Here is a 23112-nt window from a genome sequence, read left to right as displayed (position 1 = left end):
CCGCTACAAAGGTTCGGGCTCTGGTTCTTACTGGTGGTGAAGCTCCCCCTGAGAGCTTCCGATTGGCCCTCAGCGTATCTGGCATAGACGGCCACAGTGTACTCCGTCAGTGAGGTCAGATTCTGCAGCAGCTGAGTAGTGACGGGGCCCACCTCAAACTGGGTGAAAACACCAGACACATGAGGTTAGGGGAAATATCATGGGCTCAAGTGTACAACCTCATACACAGAAACACTATGTCTGCATAACATTGTGTAGTGAATATGTGGTGTGATGGTAGCCCTTTGCGATGGCAGGTTGCTAAACAATAGCTGATGTGTATATTTAATCAAGGCTGTACTGGTTGTTGCATACATGTCTCAGTGGGGACCAACCACATAACCAGAAGTACAGAAACTCAGTGGAAAAACCCCATACCTCCTTGGACTCTGCGCCCCTGGTCTTCAGATACACAATGCGGTAACCTCTGACCTTCCTGGACGCTTCGTTCCACCCCAGCTGAGCAGAGCTGTGGCCGACATCCGTGATGCGAAGGTTACGTGCCGGGGAGAGCGGCACTGTGGGAGGACAGGGCAAGCAAAGAGAGACGGAGAGATGAGGACTGCTTATTTATGTATCAATGCTGGAATACAAATGCATGACAGGTCAAACTAACACTGAAGTGCAAGTTAATGACCAAATGAATTTAGCTTGGGTAATAATTAAATCTGAGATAACAACCTAACCTCAAATGAGAGAGAGAAAGAGCAAGAGGATGACTGAGAGAGATGAAGAGTCACAGAGATAGAAAGTGCAAGGGTAGGGCACACACTCATGAGAGGATGATTCCCAATGTCATTGCATAAACCATAAACACTTTAATTAACCATGGAGAGAGTCCCACCGGCTAAGCACTCTCTCTCTCTCTCTCTCTCTCTCTCTCTCTCTCTGCCTAACGCCCTTGGACTAGGAATCAGGCATGTAAGCTTTGTAATTCACCCTGCAAAGCTCAGGCTCTGCAGTTTTTCCATCAGACAGGCCGGGAGCAGGAGGGTTCACTCTCCTCAATTTAGCAGCAGCTCAGAGCCGGAACAGCCCGAGCAGAGGTGCTCACACAGCGAATGGGGAAGGAGCCCAGGCAGAGGAATTTTAAAGTAGCGCTGAAACGTACGGGGACAAGCAGTGGTTTCCTTGCTAACCCTCATTCCCCAACCGCCTGATATCTAAAAAAAAAAAATTGTTGTAGGAGTAGGAGAAGGATATTGCCAATGAAAATGATATTCCTCTCTTGATTGGTTTGACTGATCCTTCATAACAACTTCATAAAACTAATAAAATAATTAAAATTAGTTCATAAAACTTAAAATTACTCATATTACTCAAACTAATAAAAAACTAATATAAGGCACAATTACAATCACACATGATAAGTATGCATACTTACACTACATCTTGGACACACAGATTAGACTTATGTCTATTTTGATGTGTTAGGTCTCTCCAGACACCAGTACAGAAAATAAGATATTCATGATCTGATTAGTCTGTTATTGTTTTCTGAGGGTATATCCTATGACTGTTAATAATTAATGTCAGTATAATTAAACATCCCAGTTAGTCTTGGACCATGATTCTACTGCTGGCTGGAGATACTGAGTGAATGACAAAGCAATCTTTTCCTGGACAGCTTTCCCTGTGACTTACATGTGGTTTCTTGACCAGTCATAGGGTCACTGGCGTCGTCTCCATACATGGCGTAGACGGTCACTGTGTATTCGGTGTCTGGGGTCAGACCCTCCAGCTCGACCTCTGTCACAGTGTCCGCCACTTTCACCTAGTTGCGCACGCGCATGCGCACACACACACACACACACACACACACACACACACACACACACACACACACACACAAACCAAAAACAACAAGATTAGATTCCGTTTGGGCAAAACGTCTGTGTGAATGCTAAGCAGCAGACTCCCCCATAAGAGCAGTAAAGTCCTCAGTCCTTGAGGGTAGTGGCACCATCCCTCCATCTAGACCAACTCATAAACCCAACATGAATGGAGAGAGCTTAGGTGTCTCCAGTTTAGAGTAGGAACACGTTTTAGTGGTAAATTGGCAAGTGAACGGGTCTTTAAATGGAGTGCCTGAACCTGGTGTGATTATTCTGCCTGAAGGGAGTGTTATCTCATAATGAGAATTAGGAGCTGGGAAAAGCTCTAATGGATACTCTTAATAATACCCTACTCCCTCAATTTGACCTCAATTTTCTTTCCCCCTCCTTTTCCGCTCTCTATCTCTCTCTCTTTCTGTCCGGTTTCTCTATCTACCCTTCACACCCTTTCACTCACTCCATCTTCCACCCGCCCTGAAATGTTAATCTTCCCAAATCCAAACCTCACACCCATCATTACCCTGCCACCACCACCATCATCTCTCAATCTTTTTGTCTCTTCCGCTCACCTCCTTCTCGTCGGCTGGGTCCCCCTCTGTGAGTGGGGCGTAGAGGATCATGTACCCCGAGGCGCCCGTCGCGCCCTTCCAGCGGACCTGCATGCTGTTGTGAGTGACGTCGAAGAGCTCCAGGTTGTCCACCATGGGCAAGGCCACTGTGGTTGAGGCAGAGAGGCAAAGTTACAAAAAAGAACTCAGAGGACAAGCCACAGTCACCATCTATCAGTTTGCTTGGCTGTTTGCTGCACCCCCACCCCCACATACACACACATGGGCGCACACACACACCCATCCCCAATTCACGATGTTATTAACTTTGAGGCAAGGTCAGTCTATAACTGATATATGCAGGCGTGCAATAACGGCTCTAATTCCACTCGGCCGTCAATGAATAATAGAAAAACAGAGAAGTGTGATTGTGGGCCCTGATTGCAGTTCCGGGGAGAAGTGTTGCACAGATAGCCCCCAAAGGACAAGAGAAGAGCTATATTAGGCAACAGCACTAACTTCCATTTAAACCTGTTTCCTGATGTGCCAAACACACCATGTAGTGATTAGTGGTACACAGAATCACATTTTGTTCCTTTGCAGAAACTTCAAATTGAAAATTGCTTTTTGACCATTACATGGGTTTGTAGATTGCGATGTAAGTGGGAATGTCTTGTTTTTTTGTCCATCTCATTCATTCTGCCAGCTGGTTAAAATACTCTAAAGATGTGCAAGATGTGCATTCATACTGTTTTCTCATTTCATCAGTGCTATTTGTGCTACATTCTTCTCTCCTGCCATTAGATCAGTTTCCACACCATTTCTTGTCCCTACTTTGCCATTCTGCTGTTCAGTAGCCATTGTAAGATGGATGAGGGACAGTAATGCGTTTTCCACTGCTATTGTGCTGTGTTGTGAGTCAGGGGTGAGTCATTCGGTTCAGAGGCACTCACGCGTCGTCTCAGTGCCGCGGAGAGCTTCGCTGGCGGTGTTGCTGTAGACGGCGAATACGGCCACCTGATACTCGGTCAAGGAGTTCAGGTAGCGCAGTACCACCGTGTTCTCATTGCCGTTCACCACCACCTGTGCAATGGCAACCATGGTGGTTATTATAGAGTGAAGGCAAGCACACACACACACACACACACACACACACACACACACACACACACACAGACACACACACACACACTGTACTCATTCAAAACATCAACACTCACTTCAAATTCATCTCGTCACCATGCACACACCCACAGAAAAATATTCTCTCTCTCTCACTTTTATCTATCCATCATTCAACAACAAGATGCTCACAAAAGCTGTCAGTCACTAATACACTGTCTGTCACATACACATGGTTTGTCACAAACACACCCACAAGTCAACGCAAAAACAAGGCTGCTCATCCTCTGTGAACAGATGGAGAGGGCCAAGTGGCATTAGCACATCCAGCATGAGCCTTCATTTATTAGCGGCAGCCCAGCTCAACCTCGTGCTCTCATGTTTGTCTCAGCACAATATGCTGGTTTCATGAGTGATGCAAGAAAAGGACGGCTGATGTGGTCCAGATGTGGTTCTGTGCATGCATGTTGCTGTGTGATGCTGAGGCTGAGCAGCAATCTGTATGCGTGAAAGCAGGAGATCTTGAGATTACATCTCCTGAGTTTTCAAGAGACATCTCTGAGGTACTCCATATTAGTGCTGGATACTCACTCCGTTAGTGAGGGAAATTGTGCAAAAAACTAATCTCACAAACACAATAACACAGACACACAGACACATACACACACACCTCCTCTGGCTTGTCTCCTTTGGCAGGGTAGTACACCACGCGATACTTCTCAACCGCACCGGGCGCATGTGTCCAGGTCACTCGGAAGCTCCGCGCCGTCACCTCAGAGGTCACCAGATCACGCGGGGGAGCAGGGCTCTCTGGCTGCGGAGATTCACCTAAAACAACACGCCAGAAATATCAGGTGCTGTTTGTTCCGGCAATCAGGCAACTTTATGCCTCATTAATCACTTAGTCAAGAGAAAAGGCGAAGCTGCAAAAACGTCAACAAACTATATATTTCGACTCTATGCGGCAGATGACAAAAACAAGAGACAGACAAGGCATGTGTGCACGTGTAAGATTTGGGTTTCTCATCCCAAGATTATAATTATTAAAATAGTCATTTTACATTTTAGAAAATAAAAGAAGCTATGTGATACTGCCAGAATTTCTCATACAGCATATTACCAATACATAAACATCTGTATTTTCTTATCCTAAACCAATCCCAGGAGTCGTAAGCAGCAGGTCTCTCTCATGCTTGCCTTTGAGATCCTTGTTGAGCTGCTCGACGCGATCACAGATGGTGCGGGTGAGGCCTTCCACGATGCTGCTCATGTCGCTGAAGTCTGCCACATTATACACATGGGTCTCCTGAGGAGAAGAGGCGATGGCCTTCAGCTCATTCTCGTCAGCGTTCTTCACACCTTCACAACACAGTCATAACAGCTGTTAATGCTCAAGCCCGGCGAGAGCCCATTTTACTCATGAGTGACATCTATGTACAATACATATCAACAAATCTTTCAGATTCTCTAAGCTAACATCCACAATCTACCAATACAGTAACTGATCTCTATCTAACCAACATGTCTATTACTCTGTCATATGTGAAAAATAGCACTGGCATGTATGCATTTAGCATAGTTCTAAGGAAAGTACATCATGAAATTAGAACTGTTATCACCATTGCTTTCGTCTTGAATAAAATAGTGATTGACTGATAATGACATACATAATTCCTTATTTCCCTGTGGAAACTATACTCTAAAGTCTTACCAATGGCAAATAGCTCAATTCCTGCATTCCGGAGACTCTGAGCAGGAGGCTGCACATCATCCTGTGATTTCCCATCTGTTAGCAGGATGCCAATTTTGGGAATACCCGTCCTGGCCCCTGACTCTGGCTTAAAACTGTTCTCCAAGATGTACGTCAGTGCAAGGCCTACAAATACAAACATGTATTGATTGTCTTGGTTCAGGTCAAAGACAGCAACAGATTCAAAACAAGCGATCAATGCGAGATGGGGATAGAGACAACCTCCTCAAAATCACAAATGACCTCTGGGTATATTAAAGTGTCAGGACAGTTGCAGAACAGACTTACAATGGAGAGTTTTCATACAGGATGCCAATCTGTCACACTTACAGTACATGGCTAACACGATGCCTGTTAATTTAGACCTTTACTAATGGCATTTTAAAAGAAGAACCACAAATGGCCCAATCTGGAACATGTTAGATCCAATGCATCAAATGCACGTTGATTGTGTCTCAATTCTCTGTGGGTGTGTATGCATTCAGTAGTCTTAATTACCAACCTGGAGCAATCCATGTATCGATTAGAAAACTCGTGGACTTGCTAAGACCAAAACAAATAAAGCAGGATTGTTGTCCACAAGGAACTACATCTGTAAATGTCCTATCCAGATATTAAGTGTCTTGTGTTCATTACAAATTCATTGAATAAAAGCTAGAGGCTCAGTTGCTTTGGCCAAAGTAGCATTCTGAATGCTAGAGCACAGCCTCTGCATCAAGCTCATTTATGGGTAGCAGAAATAAAAGAGTAAGTAAAGTAGGTGAAAAGCACAAAAAATGTGAAAAGGCAAAGAGAGCCCAGGTAAAATACAGCAAGCAGTATGAGTACCAGTGAGTGTGTTGCCTCCTTTGTATGGCAGGTTCTTCACAGCATCAATCACAGACTGTTTGGTCGTGTGGGCATTCAGATGCCACTCAATCCGTGGGTCACCACTGTACTGAGCCAAACCTGAAAGCAGACATGTCCACAGGTAGAGAACTCTCACCAGAGTAATATTATGTGGACTGACATGCTGTCTCAGAAAGTGAAAATGCTTAATGGACAGAGCAGAAGATAAACATTTTAGTACATTTTGAAGAGATGTTCATTAACCGTTGGAGAGACTGAAGGGAGGGTTCTATATCGAGGACCACTTACCAATTCTGGTCTTGTCTGAGCCCACTGAGAAAGCACTGACCAAGTTCTCCAGAAACGCTCGGACCAGGCGGAAGTTGATGCGGCCAATACTCCAGGAGCCATCGACCAGGATCACAATGTCCGCAGTGGCTGGGATTTTACATGTAAACAGGTCCACTGCAAAGAACAAGATCATGATTGACTACTTTCCACCATAACCTCACTGAAACAGATTATTGAACTTCAAGGAAAATGTGCACAAATTCCAAACTTTTGATGTGCAGTTGGGGTCAAACAAAAAACAATGTAAGTACATTTAGATAGTGGTGAATCCAGTCATTTTCCTTTAAGTTATTTAGTAATTTTACATTTTCAAGGAACATTTTCAGTCAAGCCCACTAAGATCTGGAAATTGACCAAATACAACACACTCAGGTAGTGTGAGAGTTTGGTCACTCAGCTGTAAATCCCAAGCTTTCACTGAGGAATGAGAAGGCCAATGGGTAAGGGCACGGATGAGCTTACAGTGACTGGCTGTATGCATCAGAAAGACGACCCAAGGATTTTAGATCAGGCACTACATCTCTGGAGTGAGCCAAATGACTTCTTTAACGCCTTGATTTAACCATCCTTGACTCCACATTCTTCCTCATTTAGAGTCAATTAACTCTAAATCACTCTGAATGTGTGTTTTTTTTTTTTAAAATAGAGCCACAATGATATACAGTTTGCTTCACAGGATATGAAACCAGATTGAATGTTTATTCATTTTCAAAACACATATTGCACCTTGTGTCATATATGTGAAACATATTACTACGAATTCCCAGAGCATTTTGGGCATTGTTTCACCAGCAAACTGTTCTCATCATAAATTAAACACATTAACCCTCGTGAGGCTTGGTAAACATCTGCTGTTACCATGTATGAAAAAAACTCTTAATGTACTCTTGACACACACTATTCTTAGAGCACATTTGACAGCACAGGTGTGTTGTTATTCACGACACGCGTTCTCCTTAAGTTGCACTGAAGACAAAAGACAGCTCGATGCATTTAGAGCAAATCAACATGTGGCTCAGTCTGCGGCCCGAGTCCTCTGTGGTTTGGATCGAGCTGATTAGTTGTGTGTGTCACAGCCTCGTCGCCAATCCTGCAGTAAATTGCTGCAGCCCTGATAGCTCTCGGTGACAGAAAACTTTTTCTTTTTTTTTCTCCTCCCGTCATTTTCATGCAGACTGAAGAAGCGGTGCTGGGAGAAAAGCAAATCTTAGCGCCGAATCGCTGGTCTGAGCTCCCTGGGGAAATAAGCAAACATGAAGAACATGGTGGGCTGATGGCGCACAAACACAGGCATCAGTTAGTCATCAGCACAAAACTCATTTATCAGTCCAGGGAATCAATGTCTGAAGACCAGACTCTTTTCTCTCCTGCCAGGCATGCATACACTTAGCATACATTACATGACTATACTTTTTACTGTCGGGATCTGATTATCCTACCAAACTCCCAGAGCTCAGCTGACTAATGTTGAGCAGATTACTTTGAAACAGAAAAACTGTGCATAATGACAAACTACTGCAGAATGCATCCTGAAGATAACATACACAAAAAGTGAATAACAGAGCACTGTTCAGCGAGGCTGAGAAGACTACCAGTGTAAAGAGGAGAGAAGGCTTAAACAAATGAAAAGCAATATACAGCTGAAATGTAGAAATCGTTAACAGTCAGTAGACTGGGGAAGAGTCAAATAAAGGATAGCAGAGGAAAATGGAGTAGAACAGAATACAGTCGAACAGCAGACATTAGACTAAAGCTAGAGGGTGCTCCATAGCAGCGAATAGGACAGAGGACCAGGAATAAGATAGTATAGAACCGTGGCGTAGAGTGGAATGGACAGACTGGTGAAATCAAAATAGGTGCAAAGTAAAAACAAATAGACTGGAACCGACTAAAGGTGAGTGGACTGGTGTTCAGCGGAACAAAAGATGACAGCTGAAGTTACACTATGGGGAAAATGCCCACAGTAAATGTAGCTCCGCTTATCGTGCCACAACACGCTGGGACTCTTAGAAAGGAATCTTATGGTGCTTTCCCTCAGTCATTTAACTTGGCACGGACGGCAGAACGAAAGAGCAGCGCCCTCACCCACAGCCCAGCTATGCAGATCAATTGCTCCATACATGTCTCTACAGAGTCTGAACGTTGCTCTTGGAACAGCAGGGGCCACCAAATGAAAATCTTATGTGTATACTGTACATCAATAGCCTGGCGAGCCAGACCCACATTAAAATGTAGGGTCTGGGCACTCACTGTTCGCAGTGCTCAGTCCGAGGGGCGGGATAATCAATTGTCTTTCAAATTCCCTCTGCACGCATAATGGGGCCTTAATAGGATATTTGTTTTCAAGTAGCAGGGAATTCAAGCCAAACCGTTGCAACTCTGCCATCAATCATTATGTTAAGCCCACCAAACGACTCTATACATGATTTCAATGTCCTGATTTCGATTTGGAGCTCACAAGCCAACGGAGAATTGCTAGACTAGCCCTGGCAGCAAATTTGCTGCCGCTAGGGGCGCGTCTAGATTTCTAGGCTAGTACATCAACATAAAACATAAATTATGCGTGTTGACAGTGTGTGTGCGCAGATAAATACAGACGCACTCAGGTGAAGACAGGCTAATTTGAGGGAACGTGCAACAAATGAAAGCCAATGGAGTTTAACCTGACTGATTTTCACTGATCACAGTAGGGGAGCAGAGGCGCTCGGAGCGAGAGAGCAGCTCGGAGTGAGAGCGCCTCTAATAGCAGGGCCCCTTCTGTCTGTAAAATGCTACCAGCTGCGCTGAGGAGGGATCTTCTTTTGACAGCACAGACCTACAAAAAGGAAGACCTCCAGATTAGAGGTTTTGAGAGGTCATGGGGTCAGAGGTGAGAGGTTGCCAGTAGATTGTCGAGGAGTGGAGGCGTAAAATTGTCCTATCCCACTTAAGAAGATTTGTTGTCACGTAGACACTTGCATTTAATTGGCATGACAGCTTTCACTCAGTTTACTTTGAATGAACATTGACATGAGTTAGTAGCTGGAAGCTGTGGTTGAAAAACAACGGCTTAATCTGGCTGGCTGTACTTCAATCTGATATATCCACTACTCACATTTGCATGCACACTAAAATATGCATTGGCTGAGATCATTTCAAGGGGGTACTGACAGCTCTGGAATGCATACCTGTCCAAGTGAAGTGAACACGCAGTGCATCACTGTTAACTGCCTGAGAGAAAGAGCTCACTTCAAGCTGTTTCAGTTTGAGTTATCATAATACTCTCAGTGACCAGTGTATCCGGATGCTGCCTGGGCATATATCATAAGTGGACACGTACACCCCCATCATGTTAACCCACCCACAATCACACACACACACACACACACACACACACAAACACACACACACACACACACACACACACACACACACACACACAAACACACACACACACACACACACACACACACACAATGTGAAGACGCTGGATGCAATCTTCACTGTTCTAGGACATTGTGTTAATAATTGAATGAGCTTTTGCACATGTGTCTCAGGCTATTAACTGAACCACACCCACTCTTGTGATCTTTAAAAGGGCCAGGGTTTTGGTTGGAGTGGGGAGAGTCTCTTTTTGGGCTACTGAAAGGTGCAAGTTGTTGTGTAATGTCCATCTTATATTTGTCTTTTTGTTAAACTAGTGCAGTGCATGTTCAGACATACTATTCCTGTAGAAAACCCGTAGCCTAATTACATGCCCGCAGGTAGGCCTGCTTTAAAAATAGGACGATAGGGAAAAACATCATTCCAGCTAAGCATTAAATAGTGAATACTGAATATTATATTATAATACATTATACTGAATTTGCAGTGAGCAGGATTGGCTCCAGAAAGCCAGAAATGGCTGCATGTGGCATTTTTTACAGATCAAAACGACATAAGCCTAACAGCTGTTTTGAGTTAAGGCTATATTTAGCCTATTGAATAACATTGATAATTGAATAAGGCAAATTATTTTGTGGAATGATGCATCTGAAATTTGAAATGATATGACTCAAAAACAATCCTGCATCTGAAATTTGAAACGATATCACTCAAAAACAATCCCTGGTAGCCTATAAGTGACATCACGCTCTGTCTGCCAATTGTTGTCTGTAACTGATCAAAAGGACATAAGCCTAAATCTTTGAATTAGGACTATAGCATATGTTCAGCCAATTGAGTAACTTTGTTTATTCAAAGCCTTAAGACAGTAAAGTAGCCTGGGCTATTCAAAGTGTCAGTTTGCACATAATTTTTATGTCATTTTGAATAGCCATTGTATTTGTTGGCGTGTTGTTGCAAAATCCGCAGAATCATTTTATGCAAGCAAACTGCATCCGTGTCTTTATTGTTGAGTTCAGACATGATAATCATCCAAACATCTTGCATCTTGACCCAGTGTTGCTTCAGTGTTGCAAAAACACTGTTTACGCTCTCTGTCTCTGGTCCTGCACTGTGCTGTGAGAGGGGGAGTGGCTACAATAGAGCGGAGAAAGCCAATATGTGCTTTTTTTACCAATATATTTAACAATATAATTTGCAGTACTTATCCAAACAACGTCAAACTTGGCACTGCACTTACTTGTGCCCGTAGCATGACACCTGTCAAGTTTGAACTCAAACGGTTCAACAGATATGCCAATAACAGACATACAGACGTTCCTGTCATTTATAGATAGATGTAGCTACATGTATGTTTTGTTATCCTATTGTTTGTAGTGTCTATACTTGTCAATGTTGTATACCATTCTGTTTGTCATGTCATTTTTGTATAATTTTTCTGTTGTTGTTCTTAGTGCTTTTACTTTTGCTGGCCCAGGGCTCCCTTGAAAAGGAGATTTAAAGGAACCGTATGTAGGATTTTGGCCAAAACTGGTACTACAATCACTTTCAAAATACTGTAGAGCGGTGTACACCGCAGATGTGGTAACTAGAGCAGAGCTGGCAACCCAGATGCCGAAACACTACTGACTTTGTGATTACTAGGTAGGTGGAGGGTGGCGGATCAGGCTAAAACACAAATATGTAAACATCAACATCAGTTGAGGGCTGCAACTTCACTTTTTTAAATGACGATATCCTGGCCAGACTACTGTTGTCAGTGATATAAGTATTTGAAATTAGCATGATTTCCTAATGTCTAGTGACAAATCAGGGCCATTTTATGATTAATTGAATTACATTTCTTACATACGGTTCCTTTAAGATCTCAATGCGACACACCTGGTAAAATAAAGGATAAATAAAATAAAATAAAAAATTAAAACAGTTAAATTGTGGACACTTTGTCACACACATACACACTCACACACATACACAACGCAAACAGAGCTATATCTATCACCAGCGACCAACTTCATATCTTTAAAGAGCACACACACAGGTATACACAGATAAATAATATGTGTAGCTCCCCCATCCCCCACTCCAAGCCCCAAACTCATTCTGGAACTCTAATTGCTTCTAAAATAAGAATGCCGGCCCCTTTGTCTTCTTCTTCCTTTAGTAGATCAATCAGTAGACGGCAAACCTGAGACATTAAGGAGTAAATCGATTTCATAATCTTTAAATCTAGCCACACGTCAATCATTTAGTCACAACCAGTGAGGCTGCTGCCTAAAATTCCAACACAAAGTCATTACCAATGCCAGACAGTGAACAATGGGCAACAACATGTAAGAATGTTAACAAGCTGAAGCTCCCTGCTACCAGTAGAAATAACAGCTACCTTGGCTATCGGATACTGCAGAGGCTTATTGATGACCACTGCGGCGAAATGTCTTGTCACCTGTCACCTAATTGAAAAAAGTAACCGGGCCCTGGAGATGGAATGGGAGCAGTGTGTTGCTGTGAAGATGAGCAGAATAAATGGCACTACAAATGAAGCATTATACTGCCAAAATCTGATGCAATCCTTCACCCTCACTGACAACCACAAACTCCAACCAACAAACCATGCACTGAAATTCTTACTGAAGCCTTATCACTCCAAAAACACTATAGATCATATTTAGCAAATCAAATTCCTTTGAAAAAATGAATGTGTATACATATCATTTCGTCGTGACCATAACGATTTGTTATTTTTAGGGTCTTAGTCACTGTCACTCTGAATACTGTTTGTATCTGCTGCTCAGTCATGACCAACTGCCTCTGACCACTGCCTGAAGCAGAGGTGACAGACCAGTGCTCTCCTCTATGATTTTGTGGCCCTTTGTTTTAAATTGTGAGGCAGTAGACCATATGGCGAGACTGCCGTGTTACTGGCAGAGCAGGGATGTTACATGTTTATCTGTCAGCACCGCTGACACAAACAAACAAGCCTCCGACATTATGATGACGTTCTGGAGCTTGCGGGCCCGCCCCAGGGAAATTACCAGGTCCCGCGGCATCCTGTGCATATTTAAATGAACTTCTGCCACACATTTCGCGGTTGTGGAGCGCAACAAAGGATCACTCAGGCTACCAAGACCACAGCAATGTATGGCGAACATGTGTGTAGTGTTTTATCAGTGATGTATTTGAGCTTATTGTGTGTGTATATGAGTGTATCTGTGTGAATTGTTTTTGTTACTGTTAGTTGGCATGCATGTGTGCATACTGTATGCGCTCCTATGAGTGTGTGTGTGTGTGTGTGTGTGTGTGTGTGTGTGTGTGTGTGTGTGTGTGTGTGTGTGTGTGCATGCTCCTGTGTGAGCTTGCTTTTGTGTCAGACCACTCCCAACGGTCTTCTTCCCAACATCTGTTAGGTACTGCACAGCTTTCACTTCATAAGTAGTGTTTTAGCTCTCTGAACAGAATGCTAATTACACCTTCAGATACCTCTTTGTTTATCTAAAAATAAAATTTCCTTCCCGGGCAAGTTGGGATGGGTAATGTCAGTTTGGCGCTGACGGATATTTAGAAGCCTGCATTTTGTAAGCATTGTATTCAGTAACTAAACGCCTTCAAATGAGTCAGTTTCCCTCAGTTTCTTGTCAAGCACTTAAAAAGTGCCCCGAGGTTCCAGTATACGCCCGAAAATTGGTGGTTAATTGGCTTGCATGGCAGTCTCAAAGGTGGAACCTGTGCTGTTCCTGTCAGATGGATGGTGCCTTTAACCTAGCCTGGTTCTGGTGAAGCATCCGCCGGGGTGTCACGCCTCTGCAATTAATCTTGTGCTTCCAAATGACTCTGTCAAAGAGCTGAAAATTCACTGACGGCGTATTTACCCCATCAGACATTACTCAAGGTGAGGAGTGAGGGAGGCGTGTGCTTCGCCATGCAGATACGCAGACGTCTGCGGGCGTTGTTTGTTTCGGGCCGGGCTTGATTTGTTGATTCATCCCTCATATGAAGTGGCCTCAGCGACAGTCCTGCAGCCCTACTGATCGTTTTTTTTTTCTTCCCTCAGCTCTTGGTCGTTCGTTCTGGAACTATTCGCGGAGAATTATGGGAGTCACCAAGAGGTAACGACGGGAAAGCTCAGGGTCAGGAACTGCGGGCACACAAAGCTGGTCGTTCATTATCTGGTGCCACATCTGAACTCTTAACATTATGTCACTCACTAAGCCACTGACAACAGTGCGAAAAAGAAGCAGCAAGCCATGAATCCTGCAAGTGCTTGGCTCCTTTTGGTTAGGTAATGGTGAATGAGCACACAGATGCTTGCTGGTATCCGTGGGCTATGCAAATCAGCTTGTTGAGAACTTGACAATTCTCAGGCGCAAACAAAACCTTTTTCTCCTCCTGGTAAATGGTACAGTTTCTATGGGAGACAGCAGTGCTTATCACTGTGTTGTGCTGCATCTGAACAGCTACATGTTGATGGAGTCCATATCCTGTTTGGAGGGTTATTTGAATAATTATTTATTTCATATTTCATTTATGTATTTCAACTTTTAATTATTTGTTTCATATTTAATTTATTGATTTCATATTTCATTTATTTATTTAATTTTGGCACAAAAAACATTCCATACCTGCCTGGTAGGAGCATAAAAGAGTTACAACCTTGGTCTTTATCTGTGTATGAACAGACACAGCTCATTCTGCTTTCGCTCACTCATCTTAAAATGCCTCCACCGCCGGTTTGTTTATGTTTGTGTTTATGTGCTGGCATGTAGGGCATGTTTGTGTATGTGTGTCAGTGTATGTGTTTCTCTCTCTTTCTCTCTCTGTGTGTGTGTGTGTGTGTGTGTGTGTGTGTGTGTATGTGTGTCAGTGTATGTGTTTCTCTCTCTTTCTCTCTCTCTTTCTGTGTGTGTGTGTGTGTGTGTGTGTGTGTGTGTGTGTGTGTGTGTGTGTGTGTGTGTGTGTGCGCACATGTCTGTGTGTGTGTGTGTGTGTGTGTGTGTGTGTTTGTGCCTGTACGCTTCAGGGCCTAATATTAGAAGCCCCTGATGAACACCACACTAGGAGCCCTACTGCGATCTCATTACCTCTACCGTCTCTTCAGATGCATTCCAATTACCGCTGAGAGAACAAATGACCATGCAATTAAGGCTAACAAAAGAGGTGTGTCCACAGCATGGAGCACAGTCAGTCCCAGTGCTACCTGCACATTCTGATACAGTTAACTGCCAATCCAGCCAGAACCTTTCCAGGCCCCCATTGGAACAGGACTGCATCTCATCAGAAGGTGATGACACTAAAGTTTACAGATGGCGTTTCACAGATGTAACTTTCATGTCGAGACCTGTCAGAACAACATCAGACTTCATTGTGTACTAGCACTGCGCATATCTTCATTGTATTCAGAATACACTAGGGGATGCTTTATTTGTAGAGGCTGCCATTGATGTTGTTTAAAAAACATCCATTGATATTCATTCCAGTCCAGACCAATATTTCAAGCTATTATAAATAGAGCGTAAAGTTGGGTAAACAAAATGATATTTAATTCCTATAACCCTTTTAAAGCAGTGACAATAATACACTCCTGCTATCACTGACTATGATGTATGATATCAGCATAGCTAAGGAAGTGAGTTACAATTGCCTATGTGGTCAGGTGAACCAAACAGCTGTAGTGATTTAAAGTATAGCTTTTCAGTTTCACAGTTTCAATTAGCCCTTTAATATCAGGTCTAATACCCTTCCTGGGCCCTGCCCTCGCCAGCTAAATGCAAGGTGTTCCGATGCCCGAGGCATGCCTGCAAGTGGTTGTGAAGTGTAAAGGAGAGGGTAGGGGAGGCGCTGCACTGCTGCAAGCTCTATTAAACAAGGAGTTCATAGTGGAAACTGTGGCAATACCGAAAGAGTCATAAGAGCATTTCAAAAGAATTCTGCAAGTGTGGGCATAGACGGCTTGGGAGAGGAGCCAGAGGAGTGTATTCAGTGCACTGCAGGGATGAGAGAGAGAGAGAGAGAGAGAGAGAGAGAAAGGGATAAAGAGAAAGAAAAAGAGTTAATGACTCAGAGCAAGAAAAAGTACAGTGGGCCTGCGAGGAAAGCACATGTGGTGAGGGAAAGTAGCAGCACAGCCCTCTGTGCTGCTACTTTCCCTCACCACATGTGCTTGCAAAGTGAGGAGAAAGAGATACAAAGTGCAAAGTGAGGATACAAAGTGAGGAGAAAGAGATACAACAAGAAACAGAAAAAGGGAGATAAACAGGGGAGAGGAGAGAGAGAGAGAGAGGAAAAGGAGAACTGAGAGAGAAAAGGGGGGGTGAAAGGGGAGAGGGAGTGTGGAGGAGGCTGAGGGAGGAAGAGAAAGTGATGGAGAGAATGCAAGTCTGTTAACTGAAAGAGATAAAGAGTAGCATTTGCTGGTTAAATCTGCTCCAGCTTTCTGTGCCCGTGCCCACAGGCAGCGCCTGCGTCTCCGCTCTGGCACAGAACCCAATTCAGATCCGTCCTCAAGTAGGTTCTTCCAACATCCCGCCGTGAATCTCTTACTTTCTCCCTCGCTTGAGCATCTATCACAGCGCCACTTCTCCCACCCCCATCCCCCTCACACATACACACATACAGTACACACACACACACACACACACACATGCGCACGCACACACACGCACACACACGTACATACACACACCCTCCAAAATGATAGTCCTCTCAGCCAGACATGTCGACAGCCAAGTGCTCTTGATCCAACAGTGAGGGAGCTCTACGGCAACCTGTTACTATCTCCGTCTGAAAGTGCGCTCCAAAGCCTCCCACTAATAGCACGTTTCCCTTGACACTCACTTTTAACCATGCTCGTGATCTAAAATACACCCTGTGTATGTCTCCCCGGGGCCAAATAAACAAAATACAAAGTACGTGACAAAAATCATCCACAAGATGCAATTACTTCACTACCACTGCACCATACACAAAAATGAATGCATTCTCTCCTATATGCAAGCTTCATATTTAACCTATCATTCAGTGTCTGACAAATGTCTTGGACCTTGAAGTTGCAGTCTAGAACAATGTCAGATCCTGAACTAACCTGAGAGTCATGAAGTCCTTGTTTATGAACTGACCTGACCCATGGATAAATAAACATAGAGGACACCTCTAAGCTGATGTGGAATGTTAAGTGTCTTAGGCATGCAGAGTGATGGCTTTGAACTTACCTTGGCTTTTCTTGACGTACACCACAACCCATCGTTATTATCTGGACCCCCAGATCTAGCTGGACTTTGGCTCATGTGGTGCACAGAAGCCAGTATCCTTTTCAGACAAGTTCTATATGTCCTCAAATTTGCGTGACAGGTTCCACATTTCCACTCATGTTTTCCACTGTACGTTCTCCAGAGTACATCAGTTAACTGATTGATTTATTCATCCAACACAGTGTTCCGCATTGATCCAAATTCCTCAGAAGAAGAAAAGATGTTTAGGATCCCTGTGATATCTGTGACCTGCTCCTCGATGATGACCACCACCAGAAAATAATTCTGACCACATGCTGGACTTCTTTCATGACGGTTACTGGTATGGCTATCATAGTCAGGCTAATTTAAGCACGGCTTATGTAAAATGATTTGACCTTTGACCTTACCTTCTCTGATCTCATTGTCCTCCTCATTAGCAGCGGGATCTTTCTTCTTCTGTGGCTGCACAATGTCATTACTTGCATCTGTGCCTGTGCCTTGTGCTGTAATAGATGACCATCATCATTCTACAATAACCCAATCTGCTGGATCTAAATGTCTAATACTTTCTTTTCATCTTCTTCACAGACGTTACCATCTAGATGTCTATGAATTTTCAACCCTTGTTTCTTACTCTTGTACTGTCCCACCAGTGGCTTGCTCTCCTGGTTCCCACGAACAGCTACAACTTTAATGTTGTACTCCTGGTCAGGGTCAAAGTTCTCTATTACAGCCTTCACCTCATTCTTAGGCGTCCATATTTCCTTCACCTCTTTACCTGCAGCAGAGCACACACACACACACACACACACACACACACAACACACACACACACACACACACACACAGATTATTATTTGTAAACATTTTAATTTACACTGCTGTAGTTTAATCTGACTTGGGCTAGATGTTTGAATGAGATCCTTCGCTTATCTCTGCCTCTCTGGGGCCCAGTGAGTTCCTGTGGACGTTCCCAGCGGTGCCAGGAGGGATGAGGTGTGTGGCGTTTGAAACGCAGCCACCGCTCTGGGGCACACAGAGACAGGCGGAGGAACCTCTGTGCTCGAACACACCTATTCCCACATTCCTCAGGGTAACCCAAAAGACTCAGAGACTCGGAGACTACTGGGGCAAAGTTCCACATGGACATTTAAAGCCCTATTCTGCCACAGTGAGTTACGGTAGATGAAAGAAACCCAGGAGATAATTTACTGGCGATGGTCATCCGTTAAGACACAGAGATTATTAGGATAAAGATCTTTGCTGCTGAGGATCTGATGTCTTATCCACAAGTGTTACATTATTTTGCCTCAATAACCATTACTCTCTGCTGTGTGGTGTACACCACACAAACTCTCTGTAACCTATCAGGTTGAGAATCTACATCAATAATCTGACACAGTGATCTGTTGTTGTTGATTGGTTTCTGCACTTCATTTCCAGCCCTGCCTGCCTACAGGCAACAGATTGCACAGGATATTGTGTGGGCATGTTGTACAACCAGAGCCGTCAAGCATATTTAACTGTGAGGCATGCCAGAACGTTTTAGTTATTCAAATTAGAGGAGGATTCCATCTCGGGTGCTTGTGTGTGTGTGTGTGTACTGTATGTGTGTGTGTGTGTGTGTGTGTGTGTGTGTGTGTGTGTGTGTGTGTGTGTGTGTGTGTGTGTTTGTGTTTATGTGTGTGTGGAGGTGTTTATTTTCTCAGCTCTTTATACTTTGTACGGCGCCTAATGTACAAATTGAAGAAAAATATGATAATGGATCTTGCATTTACTAAGCATAACCCAATCACACAATAAATTGAGCAGCTGATTTCACTAACGATTATACCTCTGGGTACAATCCAGACGCCAAAACAAATAGCTGGAACTTAATGCGCTGTAACAATTGAAGTGTTGTGCAACACTGTTATTACGTCCTTTAATACCCCTATACTTGTTTATCACTTCAAGCAAAGGTCTGATCCCATGATGGGCCAAAATAACAGAGCAACACAATCTAGCTTCTTATGACTGAGCAGAGCTTCAAAACTGTCACGCTCTCTAGATATCTGTAAGTAGGACTACTAGTACTACTACTAGTACTACTACTATGATAGCATAATCGTTAATGTAATCTATACATTCAAAGCGAAATGAATCATAGGAGTTGAACTGTAGGCTAGGTAGCTCTGTCTATGAGGCCTACTACTACCAGAGACTCAAAGTCTACGTAAAGCCAAGGCTATGGCTTGCGTTTTGGTGGCCATGGTTCCTGCAGCACTGGTGAGACAGCTGCTGCTGCTGCTGCTGCAGTCGCGTTTACAGTTCTTCTCATCTGACACTCTATCCATTACTGTGATCAACGCACCCTCCAGGCCAGGCCACCAAAGTTGGCGGCTCGCAGCTCCAGAGTGAAAGCCAAACACCAACGGAGAGAAACGAGCCTGAGTCCGCCTTAAATCAAAGCAGAGAAGACAACTAGGGCAGAGCCGCAGGTGTGGGTTTAATTGATCTAAGCAGAGGTCAAGTCGTTTGAAGAACTAAGAAGGAGCAAGGGAAAGTTCCCAAACCTTCCTGAGGTTAAAGTTATGGTTATTGCCATTAATTGCTTGTAACAGCCAATTAAAGTGGTTTCTGTAAACATTTTTAAGCCAGATCATATAGATATATATAGTGGGAGGAATTCTGATGTTGTCAAAGCATGACTAAACAATCTTTAATAATTGTGAGGTGTAGTGATTTCCAACTCTAACAAAGAATGTAACTAAAAGTTTAGCTTAAGATGACAATAATCACTAAGTTGGTATTGTGTACAGTAATTTCGTTGTGGGAGCTGAAAAAGTGTCATTCCTCCATGATATCTTCCTACTCTGCTAGGGTAATTACACTGTGGATCTCAGACAAGGTAAGGCTTGTGAAAGTATATTTCTCTCTTCCCTTCTTGCAAGTGTCTTGCAGTAAATCATAAACGCAAATAACAAACCATTAAACTTACCTGACTCTGTGTTATAGAACAGCTTATAGCCCTCAAAATCTCCTTTGGGCTCTTTCCAAGACACGCTGAGTTTGTCTGTGCCCAAAACTTTAAAACGTAATCTTCGTGGAGATGGAACTAATCAAAAAATAAAACATGCCAAATTCTGTCAGTCATCTTACGAGTAGAAAATAATGTATATTGATTTTCTGTATCATGACCACATGCACAAACAAACAAGGGCAAATGGGCAATGTGTGAGCTTCAGTCTAGTCAAAAGTTGCTACCTGTTAACATAATGCTACATTCCTAATGACTTTGCTATTCATGAGCAGTGAGGAAGAAGGGGACAGGCCTTTATGAATCGCCATTACAGCAACAGGTCTTGACACCAAAACACATCCACCAGTGTATAGCTGTTCAGAACTAGCAACTTATTATTTTCAATGAACAAAAAATGCACTGGTGGAGGTATAAAGTTTAAACACGTAATTAAACACGTAATTCACTGTGTTCAATAAGTCATATAGACTTGTATACTTTGCTGTTGGCTTGCTTAGCCACTCTAATCTTATTAAAGTACCTGTATGTAATTTCGCATGTCGGAGACGTCATGTGAAATGTGTATTAAGTTGATGTTAACAGATGGTTTCAAGCCAGACTGAACCCCACATACTGCCTTAAAAGAGCCAATTCTCCATCTGCTTTTATCACAGTCAGAATAGACAAGATATGGGCACAAAAAGACAAAAGATATGGCGGAAGGTACACACATCATCAACAAGCTAAGTCTCATTCTCTCTCTCTGCTAGGAACCGCTTGAGCATAATGGCACAAAAAGTGCACAGTAGGTAAACACTGAAACAATGTTTGTATTGGTGAAATCAGTTTTTTTGTCATTATCCCAGAATTGATATTATGCTGTACTTCTTACAAGAGAATGAGACTTTTTTTCATTAGAGGCTGCTGGGTTGTGAGACAGGGAGAATAAGAGGAGGAAAAAGAGACAGCGAGAGAAAACTGGAATAGCAATCTGAATGTCTATTCCTGCCATCGAGGAGGAGAACAGAAGATCATCCATCCAGGGCGAAAAGAAGCATACCAATTTCACCATTCCTCCTTCATGTAGGTCTACTCCACATGACTATTAACTACATCACAGTGGCATAACCAAGCCCAGTGCAAACACATTCCCATTCCGAAACCGAATTGATATCAGAGAACAAAATATGAAAATGAGTGTGCAGCAAACAATCCCACAAACACTAATGTTTGTGTACTCATTAGCAAAAGAGGCATCTGGCACCAGTCTGTTTTTTAGATAGCTACACCTGGTCTCAGCATGCTTACAGCAGATTATGCTCTAGATTATAAAAAGTTATGGCGAGATCCACAGATGTAGCACACCCAAAAAGCATGGGGTAAGGTTTCACTACTCTGAAGATTAAGCACTGTTAAAATGGAGGGATGCATCATCATACATAACAAGCAGAACACCATGCTGATCTCACCAACCTGATTAAGAGAACAGGGATTTGGACCATCTTAAATGTCTCTGAAATGAAGATCTCTCATCTGAGTGACGTATGAGGCCTACGTACCTCCCAGTTAGGTGAGTCTATAAGTTGACTGTGTTGTTGTGGCTTTGTCCTTGTTAAGTTAATGTCTTTCACTCAAAGACACGCTGGTATTATAGAGGTGTATTATAGAGACAAACTAAGTAAGTCTCTCAACGGTGACATGTTTTATTCCCAGGGTTTATCCTTAGGCTATTTTGAGGCAAAATCATCTATTACAAAATTGGAATGCTTGAGGTATGAAGATGTTTACTGGTCAATGCAAAATGCAGTGATAGCAAAAATGAGAGAGTTAAGATATCCTAAGAAATAATAGGTAGAACTACTTCTTAAGTGCAATTCCTATAGGCCACAGGTAACCTGAGCAGGTGACACATTGCTAATTTGATGCTTTCACCTAAAGTTAACAAAGCAGAGGAAGCCCATAAATGTGAAAGGGGTGTGAATCCTCAAATCCTGAACTCGTCAGCAAATCCTATTCCCCAACACAAGCAACTTGAGGAAAAAGTTATCTCTTAACCTGTTGGCTGGATGCCCTCCAGATAGGGCTGGCTCAAGTCTAAACTCAGTTGGGTTTGGGCAAAGTGTGAAGGTGCCCTTAGGGAAAGGAGGTCTTTGGTTGCTCTTCACCAAAGACAAGCCGCGAAAGACAATAACTCTTCCTGGGGAAAAATGTGTTTTGCAAGAAAGGTCATGAACTCAAGTGCATGAGTGGATAATTCACAGCCACACAAATAAGTTCCACAGCAGGCCTTTCATGAAAAAACAACAGGATGTTTGACATTTGGGTTAAGCACACATAAATAAACACATTTACAAGAACAGAGATATGAAAACACAGACAGTGATATGAAAACGACACAGACAGTGATATGAAAAAGACAACCATGGACCCTACTGCACATCAAAAGAAGACAGGCGTTTTAAGAGCATGCATGACCGCATTTACCTTGACCCTGCACCGGCAGGGGAACAAGCCATACTGAAGTCAGAATCAGCAGAGAGCTGAACCCTGCCACTTGCATCTTTGCGGATTCACTGGGCACCAAACTCAGGTCCCTAGGTGCAAGAGCAAGATTCAGTCAGCAAGCATGCATGAAACCTTTGCAGCATCCTTTGCAGTCTTATCATTACAGCATGACTACGTCAAACGGCCTTCAAACATCCTGAACACCTCTGAAAAAGTTTCATATTTTACCTGCAGAAAATATCATTTCCAATACCTGCCTATATGAACTTTCAAGTATATTTAAGTCAAGCCCCAACCTTTCACGTGAAAGTTACGTTTCACTGGCAAATAGGGTCCTTAAACTGAACGGGTTTTGTGGATAGGCTACCCTAGCGTTGTAAGTTATGCTTCACGTCGTCAAATAATTATGTGATCGCAATTTAAGCAGGAACAAACAAAAACGTGTAGCTTAACATTACCATCAAAATACTCTCGCGCAAGGTAAAAAATACCTCCATAGGCTATAGGAAAAAGTGCTGTGAATGCAAATACATTTAATGACTGT

At 43.1% G+C, this 23112-nt stretch overlaps 1 protein-coding gene across 7 annotated transcripts in view; it reads right to left on the bottom strand.

Annotated features, from left to right (window-relative positions):
* Positions 1 to 23112, bottom strand: part of LOC125285276 (collagen alpha-1(XIV) chain) — a 67214-nt gene that overhangs the window by 36215 nt on the left and 7887 nt on the right. For 4 of the 7 annotated variants that reach the window (XM_048229649.1, XM_048229645.1, XM_048229647.1 and 1 more), the window contains exons 6-19: positions 22548 to 22657; positions 20043 to 20159; positions 17697 to 17840; positions 17470 to 17565; positions 6432 to 6587; positions 6123 to 6242; positions 5256 to 5420; positions 4742 to 4903; positions 4215 to 4372; positions 3376 to 3505; positions 2444 to 2589; positions 1684 to 1813; positions 418 to 557; positions 32 to 158 (exon numbers count right to left, since the gene is read on the bottom strand). In XM_048229649.1, coding sequence (XP_048085606.1) covers positions 32 to 158; positions 418 to 557; positions 1684 to 1813; positions 2444 to 2589; positions 3376 to 3505; positions 4215 to 4372; positions 4742 to 4903; positions 5256 to 5420; positions 6123 to 6242; positions 6432 to 6587; positions 17470 to 17565; positions 17697 to 17840; positions 20043 to 20159; positions 22548 to 22623 — 1867 coding nt within the window. In that variant the 5' untranslated portion in view covers positions 22624 to 22657. Of the gene's footprint in view, positions 1 to 31; positions 159 to 417; positions 558 to 1683; positions 1814 to 2443; positions 2590 to 3375; positions 3506 to 4214; positions 4373 to 4741; positions 4904 to 5255; positions 5421 to 6122; positions 6243 to 6431; positions 7709 to 17041; positions 17397 to 17469; positions 17566 to 17696; positions 17841 to 20042; positions 20160 to 22547; positions 23085 to 23112 lie in introns of those variants that run through there. The other 3 variants (XM_048229646.1, XM_048229650.1, XM_048229651.1) reach the window with 3 other exon arrangements.

Source organism: Alosa alosa, chromosome 20 (genome assembly GCF_017589495.1).
Source record: "Alosa alosa isolate M-15738 ecotype Scorff River chromosome 20, AALO_Geno_1.1, whole genome shotgun sequence".
NCBI classification, from domain to species: domain Eukaryota; kingdom Metazoa; phylum Chordata; class Actinopteri; order Clupeiformes; family Clupeidae; genus Alosa; species Alosa alosa.
The sequence above is the reverse complement of the archived record's forward strand: the minus strand, read 5'-3'. Positions and strand labels throughout refer to the sequence as shown.